The sequence below is a fragment of the Paralichthys olivaceus genome, chromosome 22 (assembly GCF_024713975.1).
Source record: "Paralichthys olivaceus isolate ysfri-2021 chromosome 22, ASM2471397v2, whole genome shotgun sequence".
Taxonomy (NCBI): domain Eukaryota; kingdom Metazoa; phylum Chordata; class Actinopteri; order Pleuronectiformes; family Paralichthyidae; genus Paralichthys; species Paralichthys olivaceus.
Genome location: NC_091114.1, coordinates 11,162,616 through 11,183,272, shown reverse-complemented (window position 1 = coordinate 11,183,272; position 20,657 = coordinate 11,162,616). Strand labels below are relative to the sequence as shown.

General features: G+C 41.6%; 2 protein-coding genes across 6 annotated transcripts in view; both read right to left on the bottom strand.

Annotated features, from left to right (window-relative positions):
• Positions 1–674: 674 nt before the first annotated feature.
• LOC109634726 (hepatocyte growth factor activator) lies at positions 675–13,107 on the bottom strand. Its single transcript, XM_020095417.2, has 14 exons — positions 12,891–13,107; positions 12,709–12,772; positions 11,559–11,652; positions 9,721–9,794; positions 9,463–9,606; positions 8,689–8,820; positions 7,467–7,577; positions 6,819–6,993; positions 5,922–6,019; positions 4,378–4,624; positions 3,329–3,468; positions 2,928–3,068; positions 1,960–2,102; positions 675–992 (listed from the first exon to the last, which is right to left on the bottom strand). Exons 1-14 carry the CDS (start codon positions 12,954–12,956, stop codon positions 819–821), a joined length of 1,803 nt encoding a protein of 600 aa, XP_019950976.2. The 5' UTR covers positions 12,957–13,107; the 3' UTR covers positions 675–818.
• A 2,568-nt stretch (positions 13,108–15,675) lies between these two features.
• The window catches only part of rgs12a (regulator of G protein signaling 12a), a 35,677-nt gene continuing 30,695 nt past the window's right edge, over positions 15,676–20,657 (bottom strand). For 2 of the 5 annotated variants that reach the window (XM_069518756.1, XM_069518757.1), the window contains exon 19: positions 15,861–16,223. In XM_069518756.1, the coding sequence (XP_069374857.1) occupies positions 15,946–16,223 (278 nt within the window). In that variant the 3' untranslated portion in view covers positions 15,861–15,945. Of the gene's footprint in view, positions 16,224–20,657 lie in introns of all 5 variants that reach the window. The other 3 variants (XM_020095657.2, XM_069518759.1, XM_069518760.1) reach the window with 3 other exon arrangements.

The window sequence follows — 20,657 nt, the reverse complement described above, 5'->3', positions numbered from 1 at the left end:
AGACTTGTGTAAATACGTTACACCTTCGAAGAGGACGACCAGGCCGCTTCACTGCATCTGCTGCAGGACAGAAAACTAGCAGGAGAGACAATCGCATTAATCTGATCACAAATAACACATTTCATCAAATGCATCTCTGAAATCAAACATTTAATTTAATTCATTAAAAATGGAATGAGACAAACACATTAATGAAAAAAGTAGCTGAAAATATTTTGCAGCTAGTTGACCTGACACAAGTAAAATCTTTAAACACATGTAAATATATTACACCTTCAAAGTAAGAAACTTGTGACCACACAAACTACTTGGTACAATATGCTGAAATCTTAAGTTAAAGAATAAACTGAGTGTTTAAATAAATAAATGCATATATATCGTACAAGGTAGGAAAACTACTTTGCATAACTGTGCAATGAGTCATTTTTAAAGTTGTTTCCATTATAAGAACACAATCACAATGACACAGTTAAAACCTGAAAAAGTTTAGTAAGTGACTTTGAGCTCAGATTGTTTCAGTCAGAAAGAACAAACTGTTCAACGTCTGAAATATCAATGACTGAGCTCACACACACACACAGGCACGAATCAAACTTCAACTACTGATGAAGAACATGTCAAACAGTTGAAAGCTTTGGACAACAACAAAACAGAGATGAATTACAGACGCAAAGTTTCAAGTCAGTGAAGGTTTATTCAGTCAAAATGTTTCACAGTTAAAAGAGAACGCATAAACTTCCACAAGCTTTATTATAAAAACAGTTATAATAAAATACAGTACATCTCATATTAAAGCAAATGTCCGCGTCAATTTTCACTCATGAAGCTTTGGCTTTACGACGGATCACTGAGTTGATCCAATCGATATAATTTACCACTTTAGTGTAAACGCCAGGTTTTCCAGAGCGGCCGCAGCCCTCGCCCCAGCTGATGATCCCATACAGGAAGCTGACATCATCCCTCGCACAGGACAGAGGGCCCCCAGAGTCGCCCTGGGGTCAACAAACACACACAAGTGGATTCAGTCACACACAAACATTCATGCACAGAGAAAACAAGAGGCGTACAAGCAGCTGAGTCACACACACGCAGACACACACACTTCAACCAGACTTATTAGAACCCTGCGATCTACCCAGGAGGTAAAATGACATTTAATTTAAGAGGAAGGAGCATAAATATTTGACACACTCACCATCTTCCCATCGTGTCTGACACAACTTCCTGATAAGCAGGAGGTCATCAGGAGTATTTATACATCTGTCACACACTCACACATTCAGTCATAACCTCAAATATTCCCCACAAGCAAGAAGAGAAATAAAAGAAGAATAGGAGCAGGTAGCAGTCGCTCTTTGTACGTTTAAATTTAGCTTGGTTGGATTCACACAACACAACATCAAAGCAACATTATGCAGCTTCAAAACCAGTTTGATGCTTCACTGACTTTGAAAAGGGAGAATGTTTCCTCTTTCATTCCCACCCCTCAACCTGAACATCTTGTTTTTTGAGCCGGTACGATCTCCGACAAGAAGTTCATAATAGTTTGAAATACCAGAATCCGGACAAGTAAGTTCAAGAGTAATGCTGAACTGTTTGATCAGTTAAAAATACTTTTAGAAGTCATACTTTTTATATCATTTTCACAGAAAATAACTCTTGCACATTTGTGTTTATGTATAAATGTTTTTCACTTGATTGTACAATCATCCTGTGACACTGCACTTCAGGAGTTTGGTGCATTTGTTGCAGCTGCAGCTCTTCTGAATCAGGCAGCAGCTGGGTATCATGGGTAATGACCATTTCCAGCTTATTCTCTAAATTAAATTCTTGTAGTAGTCAGATATGGAACACAACAGAACGTATCACCGAGGGCCCTGTGGCTCAGTAAAAGATTAGCTCACACTTTTCAACTACCAGGTGTGTGTGTGAATATTCCAGCCTCATATGTTTTCTTACCTGGCAGGCGTCTGAGCAGCCGTTGAGTCCGGCACACATCATGTCGGCGGTGACGTGGTTGCCGTAGACTTCAGGCTTCTTACAGGTGTCGTGAGGAATCAGTCTGACTCCAGCCTCCTGCAGAGTCGAGTATCGTTCATCCTCTGCCACATGAAGACAGTCCACATGTTAAACTGCTGCTCTGCTTTGTTCTGTGTTTTACTGCAAGGCTCCTACTTAATCAGCCTGATTAGCCTCCTGTGGGTGTGTGTGTGTGTGTGTGTGTGTGTGTGGGTGTGGGTGTGTGTGTGGGTGGGTAGAGGTATAATTACAGACTGAAAACACCTGCGTGGAAGAATACACATATAAATTCAAATTCAACTCAATTCTGATTAAAATAAGTGACTTATAAAGAGTCTGGAATCTGTAGCTCTTCCATAGAGACTTATTATGAAATTACAGACACATAAATTAATGATTTTCCATAAAATTTTCAATATGAAGGTGAAACAACAGAATCTAAAATCCAGCAGGTTCCTAAACAACTTTAATTTGTGTGAAGTTGTGTTATAGCTTGTGGTGCCCCTTTATTTTTTACCTTGGTGGAAGTATGAGCACTCCTGAGAGCCATTCTAGTTTCGAATTAAATGCTGCTACAGATTTATACATCACTAAAGTCGTTAGTTAATAAAAGTGAGTAGTTTCTAACCTCAGAAGGATTTTCACACAAACTTATTCATGGATTTGGGAAGAGCTGCCAAAACCTAATCCTGGTTCAGAGATAATGTTTCTAATATCTAAGTAGTTTCACAATAAAGACAAAGTTTGCAAACAAACACTGCCTCAGCTCGGACACTTCCACATTGAAATAAAAATAAATCATTTGTCATTGACTGAATGTGACGTTACTGAAACATGGGAATGTAGGTAGTTGTTGTCATGACGACTCTGCTGTGACACGTTGCAGCCGTGACGTCTTCATCACTCACTCTCGTGCATGTGTCCCCAGCCGCTGATGGTGCAGCAGTAGCCGTCGGGGAAGGTCATGCTTTTTTCCGGCAGACAGATGGGCCGGATGAACGGCGTCCTCCTCACACAACGCCCGTCCTGCTTCTTCAGCTTGATCAGAACTGAGCGACGGAAAATAATAAGTTGTCAAAACAGGAGGAGAGAGGGGAGATAGAGTGATGAAGCAAGTGGTAGACATGGAGACTCCGTGTGTGTGTGTGCAGGGGGGGGGGCACAGAAACACAGCTGTTCGGTGACGCACAGCTGTGCACACAGGCTGGGGTCTTAAGTGAATTTGTGTTTTTCTGAATAAGGACAGGAGATCTTCCTGTTCATGAGTCACTTGCATGTGTGTGTGTGTGTGTGTGCAGTGAATGATTACCGATGTCATGCAGCGTAGGATTAAACACTGAGAACTGATTTGGGAAGACGTACTCCTCCACTCCGAACGTCCTTGTGTTGGGGCCGGTGACGTTGAAGTTTTGCTGGCCGAGGACCACGCGGAGCTGAGACCTCAGCGGGCTGCAGGGAGACAGTTTTTTGTATTTTAAATCAATGCTGGCTCTAACTGTCCAACATTTCAGCCCAGAGACAAGTTATCTCTAACAACTGCCAGCTGCAGGATTTCTTTGAACTGTCTCCAGACGTTGAAGCCTGAGATACCATTTTATCATCAATCTATCCCACATTTGCACAAGAAACAGTCAAATCCAACCGGTGCAGGGCCATGAAATCGATCTATTACATTCATATTTATTTATATAGTTGCCATCAGGGCCCCAAGGAGCTTTCTAGAAGATGTCTTCTTTTACTTCTCTGCTAAAAACATACTTTTTAAATAAAGTATATCTTGTTGTTGCTCTTTTGTCTCTATTATTATTATTAACATTTTTATTTATTTACTTCCTGTACCTGGCTTCTTTTTGTGCAGCACTTTGTACTTTGTGTTGGAAAGTGCTCTATAAATAAAGTTATCATTATTATGTTCACAAAATGATTTTGTACTGTGGCGTGTAATCAACATGGTTCGACTCTTATCAAAGCTGATAAGAAAGCAGTTTAGCCATGAACGTCCAATTTCATGATTTAATGCTTGAACAAAAGATCTTTGAACTTGAACAGATGCTTGTTTGTTGACATCAGGAGCAAATGGAGGCATTCGCACGTAAACAGCATCTGTGCACGAGGCGTTTTTAGGTTTTCCTCGAACTGGTCACCGCTCTAAATATAGTGTGTTTATAAAGCTGTGAAGCCGAGGGGGTCACAGTCTTTGAATGACGCACATTTTGAGTTGTGACCTCTTCCCAGGACAGAAAACAGGGTCACAACATGTCTTTATACATATTACATTGTCTCAAAAGTGCATCAAACCCCCTCCTTGATCTGCAGTAACATTTCTATAAAACATCCACTATTGCGTATATTCCATACTTGCGGAAGAAGCAGTGCGCCGCAGACACAACCCAGCAGGAGGAGATGAGGCTGCCGGCGCAGAAGTCGGACTTCCCGATATAAATCGCCACCATCCAGGGGTGAGTGCCCGGCAGAGCTGCGTTTCCTCCCATTATCCGCCCCCTGGCTATCGACAGCCTCTTCTTGTGCTTTTTCCCGCACACAGGCTTTCTGTTTGGCTTCGGGGGCCTCGGGGTCTTCAACGGGATAATCCTTCGAGAAGAAGCTGCACGAGGAAATAAGTGCATGGTTATAAATCACAAAAACAGGAAATATCATCATAAACTGGTCTATCAGCTAGAACACTACATTAACTTGCTCACTCACTCCCTAAAAACATCCCCTGAATATGTTGCTGCTGATTTCCCACCTGCAGGAAGCAGCTTCATCTGTAAATAAAATGGGGAGTTTGTGGATTCTGTTCCTAAACCTGGCATCCTGACAAACGGCTGAATCCCCCTCACCACATAAACATTTGCCTTCACGTGATGTGACATGTTGATTCACTCTGGCTTATTTCCCTCCTGTCTCATCTTAACCCACGTCTTGGAGAAAAAGGCCCATCGCCGAACTCCCTCTGAATTCAGCTTGTTGCAGCAGCAGTGACTCGGCAGAGATAAGCTGTGTTTTTTTTATTTCATGCAGTGTTTTGAATGTTTCTCAGATTCAGTCAGAGTCACCGACTGTGTCATTTAATCAAGTCTGAGACAAAGAGTCAGTGATTGAATGATGTAGGAATTGACCTTCAGGAAAAGTCTGGTTCACACTTTTCATAATTTATAATGACAAGGACACATAAATGAAATAAAAATATATCTTCCTTGATAACGTTCATAAGACATCTCGCTTCACAGGGGAGACAAGAATTTGTGCAGTAAAAGAAACGATGAGAGAAAAATCAATCTGTCCGACCAAGCATCAAAGTCTATCGATACCACAGACTGTGAATGAAAATGGACGTAGACGTCGCGTCCTGAGAGCAAAGCGGATGCTGAAGTGCCTGGAACCTGTGTTCTCTCAAATGACCAGCAGGGGGTGACAAAAACTGAATTTTTGTTGAAGACAATAGAAGAATGACTCAACTTCTCACTGGATTTACATATGTCACATATGTCAGTAAACGTTTTCATATCTCTCACTCTCTAGTTTCAAGTCTTTTAGAGCATGACGTTGATTTTGTCAATGATTTCATTTAGAGAACTAGAGTAGAGCGCATTCCTCCTCCACCAACTGCTGCCTGAGATTCAATCAAGCTGCACCAAATTTCACACACTCATAAATAAATATAAAATATAAAATGGTTTTTATCAAGATCCACGAGTTACTCCCTGCATGGGAAAACATAAAAAACTGTCAATGTTAAAGAAAGTGAGATGGGTGCAGGTCACAGGTGCATGTGGGCGTGTCGTGTCCTTTTTGAAAAACTCCGTTTTGAAAGAATTACAGGTTCTGTGCAGTTCTAAACTTGTTCTCCTGACACCAGAACTACCACAACACCTCTTCTCTGTGCCGTGTTTACTCACACACGGACATCACACAGGAGGGGACGTCACAGTACTCCCAGGAGATGGCGTCGTCATTCAGCGTGTAGCACCACGGCTTCTTGTCCCTGTCTGGGTTTCTGCACACACACACAAACACAGTGGACACTGAGTGTGCGTGTGTGTGTTTGTGTGTAGAGGTGTGGCAACACTGTTTTTAGCACCATGCATTACTCAGTACAATACAGTAGCTAAAAGGATTATACCGGGGCTTTGTCTCTATGCAGAAGGTGAAAGCTGGTTTGGATCTCTAACCGAAGCCTCACACATTAATTACCATCATTATTTATTTGCTTTTAATTAAATGGAGCTTGAACAATTATAATGAATAATGTTTAGTTCATATTAAAACTGCAACATGCAACTTTTCCAGCACTAAACTAACAGGAAATCCCGACTGTAGTCTGACTGCCAGTCAGTTGTTAGAAATTGGTGTCTCTTTGATGTTTGGGACGTTTTAGGACATATCCTCCTATTTGTGGACATGCTACATGGCTGATGGGTTGTCATGACAACAGCAACAAGTGAAATCAGTGATAAAGGGAAGAGGAGCGAATGTGCAGGAGATAAGAGCTGTTTCTGGGTTTTTTTTATCATCATAGGCTGGATTCACCGTGTGCTTCTTTAATTCTTGTGGTGGTTTCATGGCTGCTGGTTCTCTCTGGGGAGATTTGAGGGCTTGTGCATATGGGGGACACATGCTGACACACACTATTGACAGATAAGCTTTGAAAACAGTTTATCACCATGGGGGGGGGGGGATTTGATGACAAACATATGAGGAAATCTGACTTGTAATTATCATCTCAAAGCCATAATTTGAAGAATCTTTCATTCAACTCGCAGGATGTCTCAGTATATGCACGCACACACACACACCTGCAGTAGGCGTGCTCGCCAAGGCCGCTCAGCTGAGACTCGGCCACCGTTCCCATGTGGAGCTCGTCGTACAGCAGGTCTGAGTTCCACGGCAGACACTGGGCTCCAGACACCGTGGTGTTCGCCAGCCCTCGGTAACTCTTTCCCCTGGCGTTATAGCACTCGGCCTCCATCTCTGCACACACACACACACACACACACACACACACACACACACACACACACACACACACAAACTCAGTATCACACAGGTATGTAAACAACACCAGTGCATTGAGACTGTTTGGGGATGCAGATGAGTATCTCTGTGATGACTGATCTCTCTCCTTCCACTGGAATCAGTCGGAACAAGTTCAGATGAATGAACACAGTTGCAACAACTGAGGGCGCGTTCGGCAGCTTGCTCATGTCTCCACCTGCTGCCATTAATAAAAGCATGAACACACATGCATTTGTAGGAACATTTGTAAAGGACAAATGCACAGAAGGGAACATAAATAATTTCACTCAAGAACTGGTGACGCAGACTGTGCAGCCACTGCAAAACGTGAATCCAGTGAACCATTAAGTTCAGCCTGATATGAGCTTTGTGTGTTTGTATTTATTTATAATTGAACGAGGGAAACAGCGCCACATAGTTGAACTCACCGAAGCTACAGTCGGCGCCGCTGTAGCCGTGCCTGCAGTTACACACTTCCCTGCCGGTGGCTGTGATGAGTCGACACGTTCCGTCGTTCTGACACTGGTTCGTACGGCACGCTGGACACATCGAGACACACAACACGACAACTTAACACCATTCACTTCTTGTGTGTGCAAAATTCCCTGCGTATTTCAAAATGTTTCAATGTCTGAAAAACACTTCTACATCGGCATCATGACATTATCTTTCTACTTTCTTGCACTAAACAATATTTTTTCATCTTAACAATGGAGCAAAAACTGGCGTGTAGTGTCACAGGAGTCCCTTGTATTGTTAAATACACACAGAAGACGGCAAAAGAACCCTAAAAAGATGAATGAATTCATTATAATGTTTTACATTATTATATTAGGTCCTAAATGTTTCTATAAGATCTGATGCAGAATCTGTGAAATGTGCCAGGGAACAGTTATGCTTCATCGGCATTGGATCCATCAAACGACCACAGGCCTCTGTGAATGAACAGCAGGTGATTTCATCCCCTTTAGAAACTTTTACTGAGAAAATAAATGAATAAATACAGCTGATATCAGTACGGAATAAAGATAATGTCAAATTCCAGCTCAAAGCACATTCGGGTACAAGGATTTTTTTTCATGGCCACTGTGTGACAAAAAAAAAACCCTGGCAGTTTCGGTTCAGGGAGTCTGAAACCACCTCAGTGCTGCTCGCTCCTTTATGCCACAAACTGTTCAGATGAAAGCTGCGTATGGACCCATGGGGTGTGTCCTTAAACACCATTCCTGAGTCACAGTGAGTCATATAATCTGCTTTTTATTCAATGGAAAGATTTCTCTTCAGACTATAGAGCTGTGATCAAAGAGAGGGCAGGACGCGTCTTTCATATCTTCTCCATGGAGGTGGTTTTGGAATGAGAGAAAAGAGCTTTTTTTTCCAGGAGGAGGAGACATGATACTTAGACGTCTCTGGAGGTCATATTTTCCACTATCTTTGGTTTTTGGGGGAAAGTCCTTGTAAGTCATATGTATGTGATTAGAAAAAAATAAATATGCTGAATAAATATATTTCATTGCTGATAGTTTTTTTAATTTCCCTACGGGGATTAATAAAGTACTTCTGATTCTGATTCTGATTAGTTCAACAGTTTGTTAAAGTGCCGGACAAAGGGAACAAAAGCAGAGCAGAGAACAAAAGCTGACGTCTTACTTGAGTAGCGGACTCTTTCACACTTCATCTCCCCCGCCACACATGTGCACTGTTCCACGTTACGGAGGTGGATGCGTCCCCAAGACTCTCCGATGTCATAATGGCGCAGGTGTACGGTGTCGTAGCACTTCTCTGAAAAGCCGACAGAAAACATAAAAAGGCCGTGGGTTGAAATGTGAGAGGAGATAGAGTAGCTCAGTGGAGCGTACAGAGTAAAGAACACAGAGGGCAGAGCAGGGTGGCTGCATGTGGCCACAGTGTTTTTATTGTTTTATTAGTCCGTCATTTAAACAATTTCAAAAGTGACTCATAACTGATTTTTCCATTTTCTGTATCGTATCTGGAAATAAAGGTGAAATCTTTTTAACAGAGGCAACACAAAGAAGAGAGTGAAATAGGATTCTTAATCTTTGGCAATAAAAACTCCATTATTTTGATTTTGCAAAGCACGACGTATGAAATTAACTTTTAAAGTTGCATATACACACATTTTCCACAATCTCCAACAAATAAATCCTATTTGAGGCTTTTAGCTCTTTCCAGGTATTTGTACTGATCTCACATCCTAAATCAGTCGTCATGTAGTTGTTTCAGTTTATCACCATGACAACTGGATGATATATAAACTATGTCTCCGCTGTTTTGAATTGTACACAACCGTATATAAAAATACTCAAATTTATCTGACGAACCCAAATTCAAGGCTTCATTTGTAAAGTAAAAGCATTATACTTTTAACTCATAGATTAACAATAATAGTAATAATCTACCTACTCTGTTCACAAAGTCTCCCAGAGAATCTCTCAGGACAGCGGCACTCGAACGTGCGTCTGTGTGGGCTCGACGCGCAGACGCCGCCATTTTGACACGGGTTCGCTTGACATGGATCTGTGGTTTTACGAGACGTGTGGACGAGAACTGAAACACAGGAGAAAAGAAGAGCACGATGAGAGGATGATGAAGAAAGAGTCATGACACAATGACTCTGATGTCACTGATTGAATGCACTTTTATTGTGTTCGGTGAACTTACTGTTTGTTTGAGTTCGGTCCGGTGCACAGAAACCCCACAGCCGGTCCCGATCAAAGTTATGAGAGAGTGAACACCTGAGAGAAGGGAAAGATAGATAGATAGATAGAGAGATAGAAAGATAAATAGATAGAAAGATAGATAGATAGATAGATAGATAGATAGATAGATAGATAGATAGATAGATAGATAGATAGATAGATAGATAGATGAATAGATAGATAGATGAATAGATAGATAGATAGATAGATAGATAGATAGATAGATAGATAGATAGATAGATATAGTGTTTTTAAAACACAGATAGAGTGACATAAACTCATTTCTATCACGATGGATGATTTTACGTAATCTAACCACCTCTCTGTGATACAAAAGTTACACTTTAGCAGCCAGTTTGAGTCTAATGTGGAAAAAAAAACACACTCTCTGTAATAACCAACCAACTCTGGTGAACTCTATCAATCATCCACTCATTTAATCAATGAGAAGAACCACCAGCATACTTCTGTGCCGCTCACTGAATCTGCGGAGCATAAAAGTAAATCCATCTCATCGCCGGGCGCATGAGCACATCGCGGAAACATGCTGGGTCATATTGCAGTAATGTGTTTATGTGTAGGTGGACCAGAGACGTCGGGCTGTATAAGGTGTAATTGCATATGTGTTGCTCCATCTTGCTGCCTGGCACCCGCCCTGACTGTCTCATTTCCAAAGAATGACGACGAGTGCAGAGCCCCACAGCAAGTCTGTTGTCTTTTCACTTTTCCAAAATACACATCCAATGAAAGAAAAAAAGATAAAGTGCAGCTGTGTCCCAATCTGAGGTAATAAAAATGCACTCATGATGGTTTTGCAGAGGCAGATACACACCCTCAGGATGAACTGTAACAAGTGGTGAGTGTGTTTTGAACTTCATCTGTAAAAACGTGAGCCTTTCAGTATCTGCGTTTTTTGTTAAGACGATATGAAAAGTTTTATTTTACAGAATGAACTAGAATTACCAACCACTACATTTACAGTCTAAGAATTTTTTGTTCGAGAATAGAATATGACTTGAGATGTTCAGGAGGCTACAACATGTTTGTGAGGAAACCTTGATCTTCGACCACCGAAATCGAATCTGTTCTTCTTTGAGTCCAAATGAAAGATTTGTATTTTCCGAGCATTCATAGTTATAATAAAGTTTAAGGGTTAAACAGTGAAATATTAAACCTCAATGACATTTCTCGGTCATTAGTTTTTGATAACGACATCTTAGGACTCACTGACTTGACAGAAACATGTATATGTATGTTTTATCCATGTGATATATCAATGTCACAAATTCTATACTCATTAATATCAGTATCGGCATCAGACCCCGAACATCCCACCGGCCATGCTCTAGCTTCTGGGACGTTTCTACATTTCACCTTAAAAATCAACTCCTTTCAATAACTCTGTTTTGATGTTGTAACTCTGACACACAAATCATTACGCGGCCCACACACCACTCAGAAATGAGAATTTCACTAAAGCGAATTAGCTCATTCCCTCATTAAAAGATTGCATTATGTTTCCTGTTGCACAAATCCCTCATCAGCGTGACCTGTAATTAAGTGCCACGATTACACACTGCCTCAGTGTCGTAGCTGCAATGCATGATGGAAAATCACAGTGTTCAATTAAGGTCATGCCACCATGAGGCAGAGTCATACAGAGTGTGTGTCTGAACAAAATAAAAAATGATGATGCAGCACAGTCTGACCTAAGTGTGTGGTAACCGTGGGTGATTGCACACACATACGATTGTTTGCATAACCAAAAAAAAGTGGATCCAGACGAGGTAGAGGACTCACCACGGTCTCGGGGACATGATGGTGACGCAGTGATGGTGGAGCCGGCCGCCCTGACGAAACGGAAATTTACACTCCTTGCCTGTCGTAGTGAAAACTGACAAACAGGAAGAAAGAAATAATACGTTCACTGGAAAAACACAAAGCGGTGAAATGAGAACACTTGTGCAGTTTCCCTCTTGTACCTCACACACAGAAAATGCTTTCACTTTGACAAGGCCAATTACATCCTGCTGTTGAGTGACAAATAACAGACCAACACAAGCACATGCTCAATTTTTATTATATGATATATGATATATTTATTTATCCTTTATTTAAGCAGGAAGGTCCCATTGAGATATACAATCCCTCTGCTTTTCTTTGTGTTTTCAAGATCATTATCTTTCAGTTTGAGAGCAGGACTTATTGATTTCACGTTCAGATACGCTTGCACTCAAAACCCTCCGATCGCACACAGAAAGCTCCGACTTGTGCGTGGATTTGCTCTGCTTGTGCTCAAACTGTGCACTTACACTCAGATATTCACTCATTTATATAAAGCGTTACAGAATCTGAACGTGAAATCAATACATCCTGCAGTCAAACTGGAAAAGCACGATCTTGATTATGGTTTGAAGACAATTACATAGCCTGCGTTTCAACGTGGGCAGGGCCGGATGATATGGGCAAATGTTATTTCAACTTAAAAATCAGTCGACATCGATAGTTATCGTGAGAAAACGTCACATTAGTATTTATTTACAGACCGATCAGTCGTGCTCTAGTTTCAGAGGAAGTTTCTACATTTCACCTTTGACAACAACTTTAAGAACGACTCAGTTTGAACTTGATGAACAGAAAAACATTCGATAACTCTGAGGTGGATCAATGAAGCGTCAAACATCCACACTGTGTTTTTACGCTGCATGATAATCAATACAACAAATATGTATCGAAGCTATTGCTTTTGATGACAATTAAATCGCGATAATTTTTGATGAGGGTTTATCGCCCAGCCCTACCCACACACTCCAGATTCATGTTGCACAACAGACTTTCTCAGTAAAAGCCTTCATCCCATTCAGTGCCAGTCTAATGTGCATCCCCTCTTCCTCCCTCCCTCCCTCCCTTTTCTTCCTCTGAATTAAACACAGGACTCAGTCAAACATACCTCTCCTGCTCTCCCTCTGCTCCTCTGTGGAGATGACTCCTTCTCCTCCAGGGACCATCATGCGCTGAAAACAAATCAAGAGAAAGTAGTTTGGCGCGTTTCTTCCTTTAGTTTTTACGCACGCTGGCACTGTGGATAAAAAAAAGAGTTGCGCAAACGTGGATGAGATGGCGAGAACCTACCGTCCCGACGCTGAGAACACAAGGTAGGAATAGTAACATGATGTGAGCCATCGTGAGAGTTTGCATCGGTGTCCGGAGCTGCTGGTTTCCTGGTGGAGGAGGATCAGTCACGTTACACCAGACAGTTTGCGAGTCCTCAGACTAATGCTGGTCATAGGAAGCCTGGGAATCCCTGCATGTATTATCCTGTCCCTCACAATATTAAGCGCTATTGAGTAAACCCGTTGCGTCATTAGGCTCTGAGGCATCCCATCCCAGGTGGCTGGAGCTTCCCTCACACCCACGGTTTATAATCAATGGAGGAACTTTCCAGAGGCTGAGGCAGAGGATCCAGGGGCCATTAGGGCCCTGAGACCACCAGAGGCATCATGCAAAGCCCCATTTCCACTTGTCAAACAACCCACCGACACCTGGCTTCTGTCTTCAGTTGAGTGCAGGACGCTTTTTTTTTATCATCCCTGGCAGGAGACATTTGGAAACTAGCTTTGTGTTTTAAGTGTGCTGTTCTGTAACATTGGGGAATAATCCACAGTTCCCTCGGTGCATTCCATATCTTTAAAGTTTAGTGCCAATCTGAGAAACAAAACAGAAAGAAAACAAACAAACCAAGGAAATCATAAGGCAACAATTATAAATATATCAAAAATAGTCATTAGAGAGCTATCTTCATTAAAAAAAAGGTACAAAGCTTTTGTCCTGCACCAGTGAGAGGGACATATTTTTCAGCTCCTCCGCTGATCTCACAGTTTTGTATCCAAGCTGGGGAAATATTTTCGGACAAGAAAGCAAGTTAACATTTTAGTTTATCTTCCGCTCTTTCTGTTATGAATAACAATGCAAATTTCATGTTGGGCAGGTGTATGATTTTGTATAGATATATGTATACAGTGACGTCACGACAGTGTATGAGGACACCATCTTCAGTTGTGTAGTGTCTCGAGGTACATGGCTTTCTAGGTCTATTTAATGCCCTCGTATTAAATGTATGAATGTTACAAATTAATCAAATAACATTAAAAAAAAATGTCAGGCCAATTACTCTCAAAATGCTGCTTTAGAAAGTGAAAGTTTTTGGGGGGGATCTGTTTAGAAAATGCTTTTACCTTGCAGTTAGATCCCTTCACCAGTAGGGAGTGGCTGGTACAAGAATTCACTTTAACAAAGTCTATCTTATCTTAAAAATGTACTTTAATTCCAGTTCTTGGTTGTTATACTTGTCACCCTCTGATTTGTTCTCCTTGGGACGTATGTTGCACTTGCTGTATTTTAATATTATTGATATTTAATACATCACGTTAGAAGTGCTTTAATTGCTGCAAAAGTGACTGAAGAAAAAAAGAGGTTTCTGCCCTTCTAAATAAAAGTCCCAGCACGCACAGAGTGGAAGCAGTCTGCACATCAAAACACTTCCAGCTGATTTACTGAGTTATCCTGATATCCTGATAAGAGAAAGTCCAATCTGGGGGTTTATCTAGAGTCTGGAAGGAACAAATGGTTCTAATGAAGAACTTAGTAATGACGGTGGCTTTGAAATGAGGGAGGTGAAAAGCTAAACTAACTCTCCTGGTCTCGTTGTCAGCATTCCAGCATTGACATGCTGTGTCACAACAAAGTCTCATATTCTAACCTCTAATTTTCACCAGCTGTAATAATCTCTCTCCAGATGCTGAGCTAAAAATACAAAGAGGAGGCCGGACGAGGAAAAAGCACATTCACAACTAATCCGCAGGTAAAGGTTCTACAGAGGAAATTGTTCAGCTAAAGTCAACTACAGCGTTAATTATTGACATTTCTGGCAAAGCAAACACATTAAACCGGCCAAACACGCCAAGATTGTCAATGAAGGAGTCTTACCTAAGACAAGACTGCAACAAAAGAGTATTTCAGGTATGTTTTTACAAGGTTTGGAATGGGATGGGGAGGATTTCCCTGCTGTCAGAAGCACCAGCATCAATCATATGCAGCGAGGAAAAGAAAAGGAAAGACGAGGATTGCCGCCGTCAAAGCTTTTTAATCATTCAACATTTGGACAACCTCAAAACCACAGAAGAAAACAGTACAGACAATAGAAGTACTGTCATGTATTAGCATCTGTAAAACACAGGAAGAAGATATACGCAGGAAATAGTTGAATATCCAAGTAAAGCGTGATTTGCCTCCGTTCTGATCCAACAACTGAGGTCACCACTTTCCAACAGGGCACACATTACAAAGTTCATTTTTCATCTCAGAAATAGGAAACGAATGGACATGGAGTTTTGGTTTTCAATATTTACAAGTTGCAATTTATTGCAGAATTAATTTTGATTAATTGCTAAACTCAAAGGTAATAAAACGTCTTAATATTTTAGCAATAGCAATATTTTCTATCAGTTCCAGGATGTTGCAGGAATGGAAAAAACCTAATAAATAGACACTTAGGTTAAGATTTGTTTTGTCGCATGTATACTTTAATGATGCTTTAGGAATAAGTTCATTAAAAATATATTGTCGAGTTTCTTCTGGAGGTTTTAACTGTATCTTCCTCAGAGGAAGAGTAGTGGAGAAAAGCTGGATACGACACCAAGTTACTTTAATTTATTGAATTATATAGTGTCAGTAAATTGTAATAAATTTAAATCCCTTCATCCGTTTCATAATGTAAATCCCTTATCAGCAACCAATAACTGATAAATAAATAAAAAAATCACAAATAAATAATTGGTAATGTATGCCTCATTAGACAATGGAACCTAAAGTGGCTTCTTCCATGGCTGTCCTCTGTCTAACATGAATCAAGATAGAATTTCTTTGCCTAATTATCAAACTATAGCATAACAAAAAGTACCACTGTCCCAAAATTACAACCAGAACTAAAAGTCAACGAAAAAGACGCCAGAAGTCTGAAGAAATATACAATATCTATCACTGTAATGTTTGGAGTGGTCATTTACATCTTTCTACATGCAGCCCATCAGTTTGACTCGCTGTCTTCCAAAAGACGTTGCCTCAGGCTTAAAAAGTGCAGCAGTGGGGTGGGGGTTGGGGGTTGGGGGGAGGGGTGGGGGGTTCCCTTTTAGACAATTGTAGCCTTGTAAAGTTCAGTCTTGCAGTCGTTGCCCTCCGGTGGATTGCGGCCGTTCTGGGGCAGCTGGCCCGTCCTCATCTTGCTCTGGCACTGCCGCAGCTCGGCCACGTAGCCCTGGAAGCTCAGGCTGAGTTCAGAGTCCTCTCCCCCCCGGGACGTCTCCAGCGTCCCCTCCTCGAGATGCACCCCCTCCACGTCCATCACCTCCTGAACTGGCTGTGTGCCACCTGCCCTGTCGCCAGGTGATCTGGCTTTGGGGGTTGTTTCTGTTCGTCCCAAAAAAAAAAAGAAAAAGAAAATTTGAGATCAAACATCGTGGATTGTGGAGAAAACTGTGAATGTGAAATACAGTGAACAACCAAACACTTAAACACGCTATGTAACTTCAGCCACTAGAGGTTTCTCAATCTTCACTAACAATGCAGATGAAAATCAACGTGATGCGACTCAAATTATGTTCACAGATGAGGTAATGACTTAAAGTTGCATTTACGTTAGGAAGCAAAGGGCAATGAATTAACATGATCCATTGGGAAAAAACAGCCGACTGGCAAACTGGGCAACTGGCTAGCTGTGTTTTTTTCATTCGAGATACTTCGTTTGCCAGAGATGAGCAAAGCCACGTACAAAGTGGATGTGCAGCACTTCAAAGTCGACCAAACAGAAATGTTGTGTTACCTGGACTAAAATTGGTGATTTAATAATATATAAGTACAACAAAATAGGTCAAAATAAGACATTTTAACGAACAACTGTTGCATGTTGCAGATTTCTTAAAGACAAAAATCAAACCACAACAGGCAAACTATCCTTATTTGACATATGGTTGTCACGGCAACCAAACACAGATACAACAAAACCCAATCATGACTTACACGGTGACTGAGCACTGACTTTACAATACAATACATCGCATTTCAGAGGATGTAAGACATGGAAAGTTTGTAACCCACGGGTGCACATACACTTTAACTCTGCACCACTTGAACGAACACATCTGCGTCGTGCTGCGTTTGTGTTACAGTTGTGTAATCCGGAGAGCTGTCGTCAAGACAGACCTGATGACATAACCGCTGCTGCTCCAACTTGCTTCGCTCATTTGCCAACTCATGGGAAAGAACCTGATGACATTCAACCAGGATGAAAGACAGGCGTCGTCACATGTGGCAGATTTCATCATTACCACCTGTATTTCATTTTCGGGACACTGGCAACTCTCAAATTGTCCTGTGAACCCTGTGGCCCCTCAGACTCGAAACACTGAGGCCTCGGTAACTCAAGCACTTCAACACAGAGACTCTCCTAACTCTGTGATTCACTGCCGTCCAGCACACGTGTAAACACAATCTCTGAGCTCCAGCAGCTGACCCTCGAAATAACAAGTGCAAGGTGGACGACTAGATTGAAACCACCAAAGCAAATACGAGGACTTTACAAAATTGTGGGTTTGAAGGAGATGATAACGAGTTGTCACGACATTGGTTGAAATCAAAAATAATTCTGGCCACTTGTCAGAACTTGTGCAGCATCGACAAGGATCTCCGTCACAGGCTTTTCCGCAGGATGTGATGTGTGGATGTTGGTATGTGGAGCTGTTAGATGACACATTATGATGAATTAGGATTACGTAAATTTAAAAACGCTGACTACTTCAAATACAAGGGATTTATACATCCTCTCTGCCCAGCTGGTCCATTCTCTATATCTAAAGTGTTGCAAGAGCTGAAGGGTCACAGTATGATGGCATTTAGGAAGACATGGGGAAAATCTTAATTTTGAAGGCTAACTTCTCTTTTATTTTGAAATACTGGTTAGCTTTATTGCTTCAGGTTTAAAAATGTATTTGAAATTGACATGTGAAGGTCAAATTTGTTTGCTTCAGCTCATGAAAATATGCAACGATATGGAAACTGTTCTCATGTACACTTTGCTTCTTCACAAGTGAGACTGCAACCTCTTTTCAATTAGCTCATAAAAGTTTTTCCCAGTCTTTTGTCAAATTTAAAGTTGTCTTTAAATAAACAGAACTTCTTTGACCTGGTTTATTGGTGGTTAGCAATCAGCTTACTCTATGTTCCCCTCAGTGCTTCTCTTACAAGATATATAACGAAGCAATTAATTAGGATTAAATAGTATTTTATCAGACAAATAGTCCAAAACCTAAAGATGTGTCACTTAGACCAATAAAGAAACATGTATGAAAGACTTGAAGCCATAACCTCACTATACCTCATCAGAACAGTGTCTCACGTCTTTGTTTTTCAGCTATGGATTTTATTGTGCATGATGTTTTCAATATTCAAACTTGGTGACTCTGATTCCTGTGGTGAGACTCGTCCACAGTCATGGCAGCAGCAGCAGGGAGCTGAAATGGGTCGGCCAGATTGGAGCGGACCCAGCTACAGCACTCGCCGAGGCCGGCTGCCAGAGAAACACCGAGCGGAGCCCTGCTCTCACCGCCAGATGGACGATAAGGCCGGCCCCAGGTCGGCGGCTGCCCGCTCTGAGAGCTGATGCAGAGACACAGTGCAGCAGATAGTGAAATTATGCCCGAGGGGGGAAATGGAGGCATATGGTGCCTGGGGTGCACATGGCTGGAAACAGAGTCATTACAGAGCACTTTCTGATGATCGTGGATGTCTCATTTACTCTGAGGTTTTAATCTTCTGTGTGTGGGTGACCTCTGACCCTCACTGCTGACAGGAAACAGAAACACAACCTCATTATTGTCTCCTCTACAATATACTAATTGTTATTAATTGAATCCTTTGTACTACATACAGCTTTATTGTTGACTCAACTAAAAACTATTGAGTTAAACCCAGTTTCATAAGAATGGAGTTACACTGTGTGATGTCACCCCCTAGTGGACGTCCTAATCCCTACAGACCTGAGACCTGCCAGACAGTGAGTACAGCCACTTGAGCACAGAGAGCAGCAGTTTTCTTCCTCTGGATAAAAAGGTGCTCTGGTGTGAATTTTTTTAAAGTGTATCCAGAAACAGAAACACTCTTATAAAGGAAAATCTCATATTTAGACTTAGTCATTCATTCAGTTCTCTTATACATCACTTTATGTTTCCTGCTGTTGTGATGAGCTCTTAGGTAAGTTTAGATTTAAGGGAGATGTTGATCCACATCAGCTGTAATGGAACAGCAGGGGGCGTCAGTATGACACAGTAATACACAAACTGGAGCGGGTCTGCAGTGACTGAATCAATCTGATTGACAGTGAGAGAGAAACAAATAAATTAAATCATATTTGTTTGGTGCTTTGAATTCATAATTTAAATCAGTGAGTTTTTGAACACTATGTACCTGCGAGTGTCTTTCCACCCAAATTCAAACTCTAACAACTTCATAAAGTGACTAAAAAGTGTTAAAAAACGGAGGCGGATTCCAGCAGATTCAGCCAAACAGTGTTAAAAATATGTCTTTGTTGAATCATAGTTGTTCCAATTTTAGCTATTAAGTTGGAGAATGGGGAGAGAAAACGGCCCCGGAGATAAGATGAAAACCAGCAGTGACAGTTTCTATCTGTAGCTCCGTTAACTCTTGGATAAGGTTACCATGGCGCCCGGTGGTGGTGGGAAGAATCGGGAGCGTGCACTTAGCAACCAGAAAAAGAGGATTGAGTCTGCGGAGGAGCTGAAAGGCTTCGATTCTTCCTCATCATCGTCATATCACCTTTGATTAAAGACCGGGCCAGTAACACGAGGCGGCGAGGTCAGAGTGAACACGTCTGCAGCCGCCTCGATTAAAAGCTTTGAAGTGCAGGATATTCATCAAACGAGCTTTGTTGTTGGGAACGTATCGAGTGTGATTATCTTCTTCTTTTTTTATGCGTTCACAAGAGTTTCAAAAGAGGCTTCCTGGGATTTTCATGAAAGCTAGAATCAAAAATGGATATCTGACACACACACACACACACACACACACACACACACACACACACACACGGTGCAACAGAATCTGACAACTGCAGAAGAATCCAACACCTTTAGAAATCAGCCCACCACTTGATTGTTTACCCATAAGTCTCATCTCTGAACGTACACAGTGGGAAAGCGGGAAAAATGATAGTTGAACACTGGAAATAGTGGATGAAAGTCCATTTGCAGGAGACGACAATGACCTTGCACCTCACACTGACAGAACCAACACTGCAGCAAGCTTTGAAAACAATTGACACACAGGACAGAATCAAGAGATCCACAATGCCACGCTGCAAGCTACACACAACAGAGCTGAGACCCCATAAATAAAAAAACACCAAGCAGGTAGACCAAGCTGTGTTTAACAAGACCGCACAAACATGCCACACACAACAATGTGGAGACAGCAAGCAGCGGCTCCATGAAAACGAGCGCACACATGAAAGTACACAGAAAGGAGTGGGAGCTGACGAAAAGAAGAAGCCACAAGACAAAATGAGACCGAGCTAAAGGAGAGCGGAAAGAAGGCATGCGGAGGAGGAGAGAAGAGGTGGCGATGGAGGAGGAGGAGGAGGAGGAGGAGGAGGAGGAGGAGGAGGATGGATACTGGGCTTACAAACGTGTAAAAAGACAGACGAGAGTGATTTCCAATTCTAACATTTATTAGATCTACTCAATCACAGGTACAGAGTTTATTGGCAGTGATTATCTACAACAGGAATTTGAGAGAGAGAGAGGGAGAGAGGGAGGGAGTGGGGTGACCCAG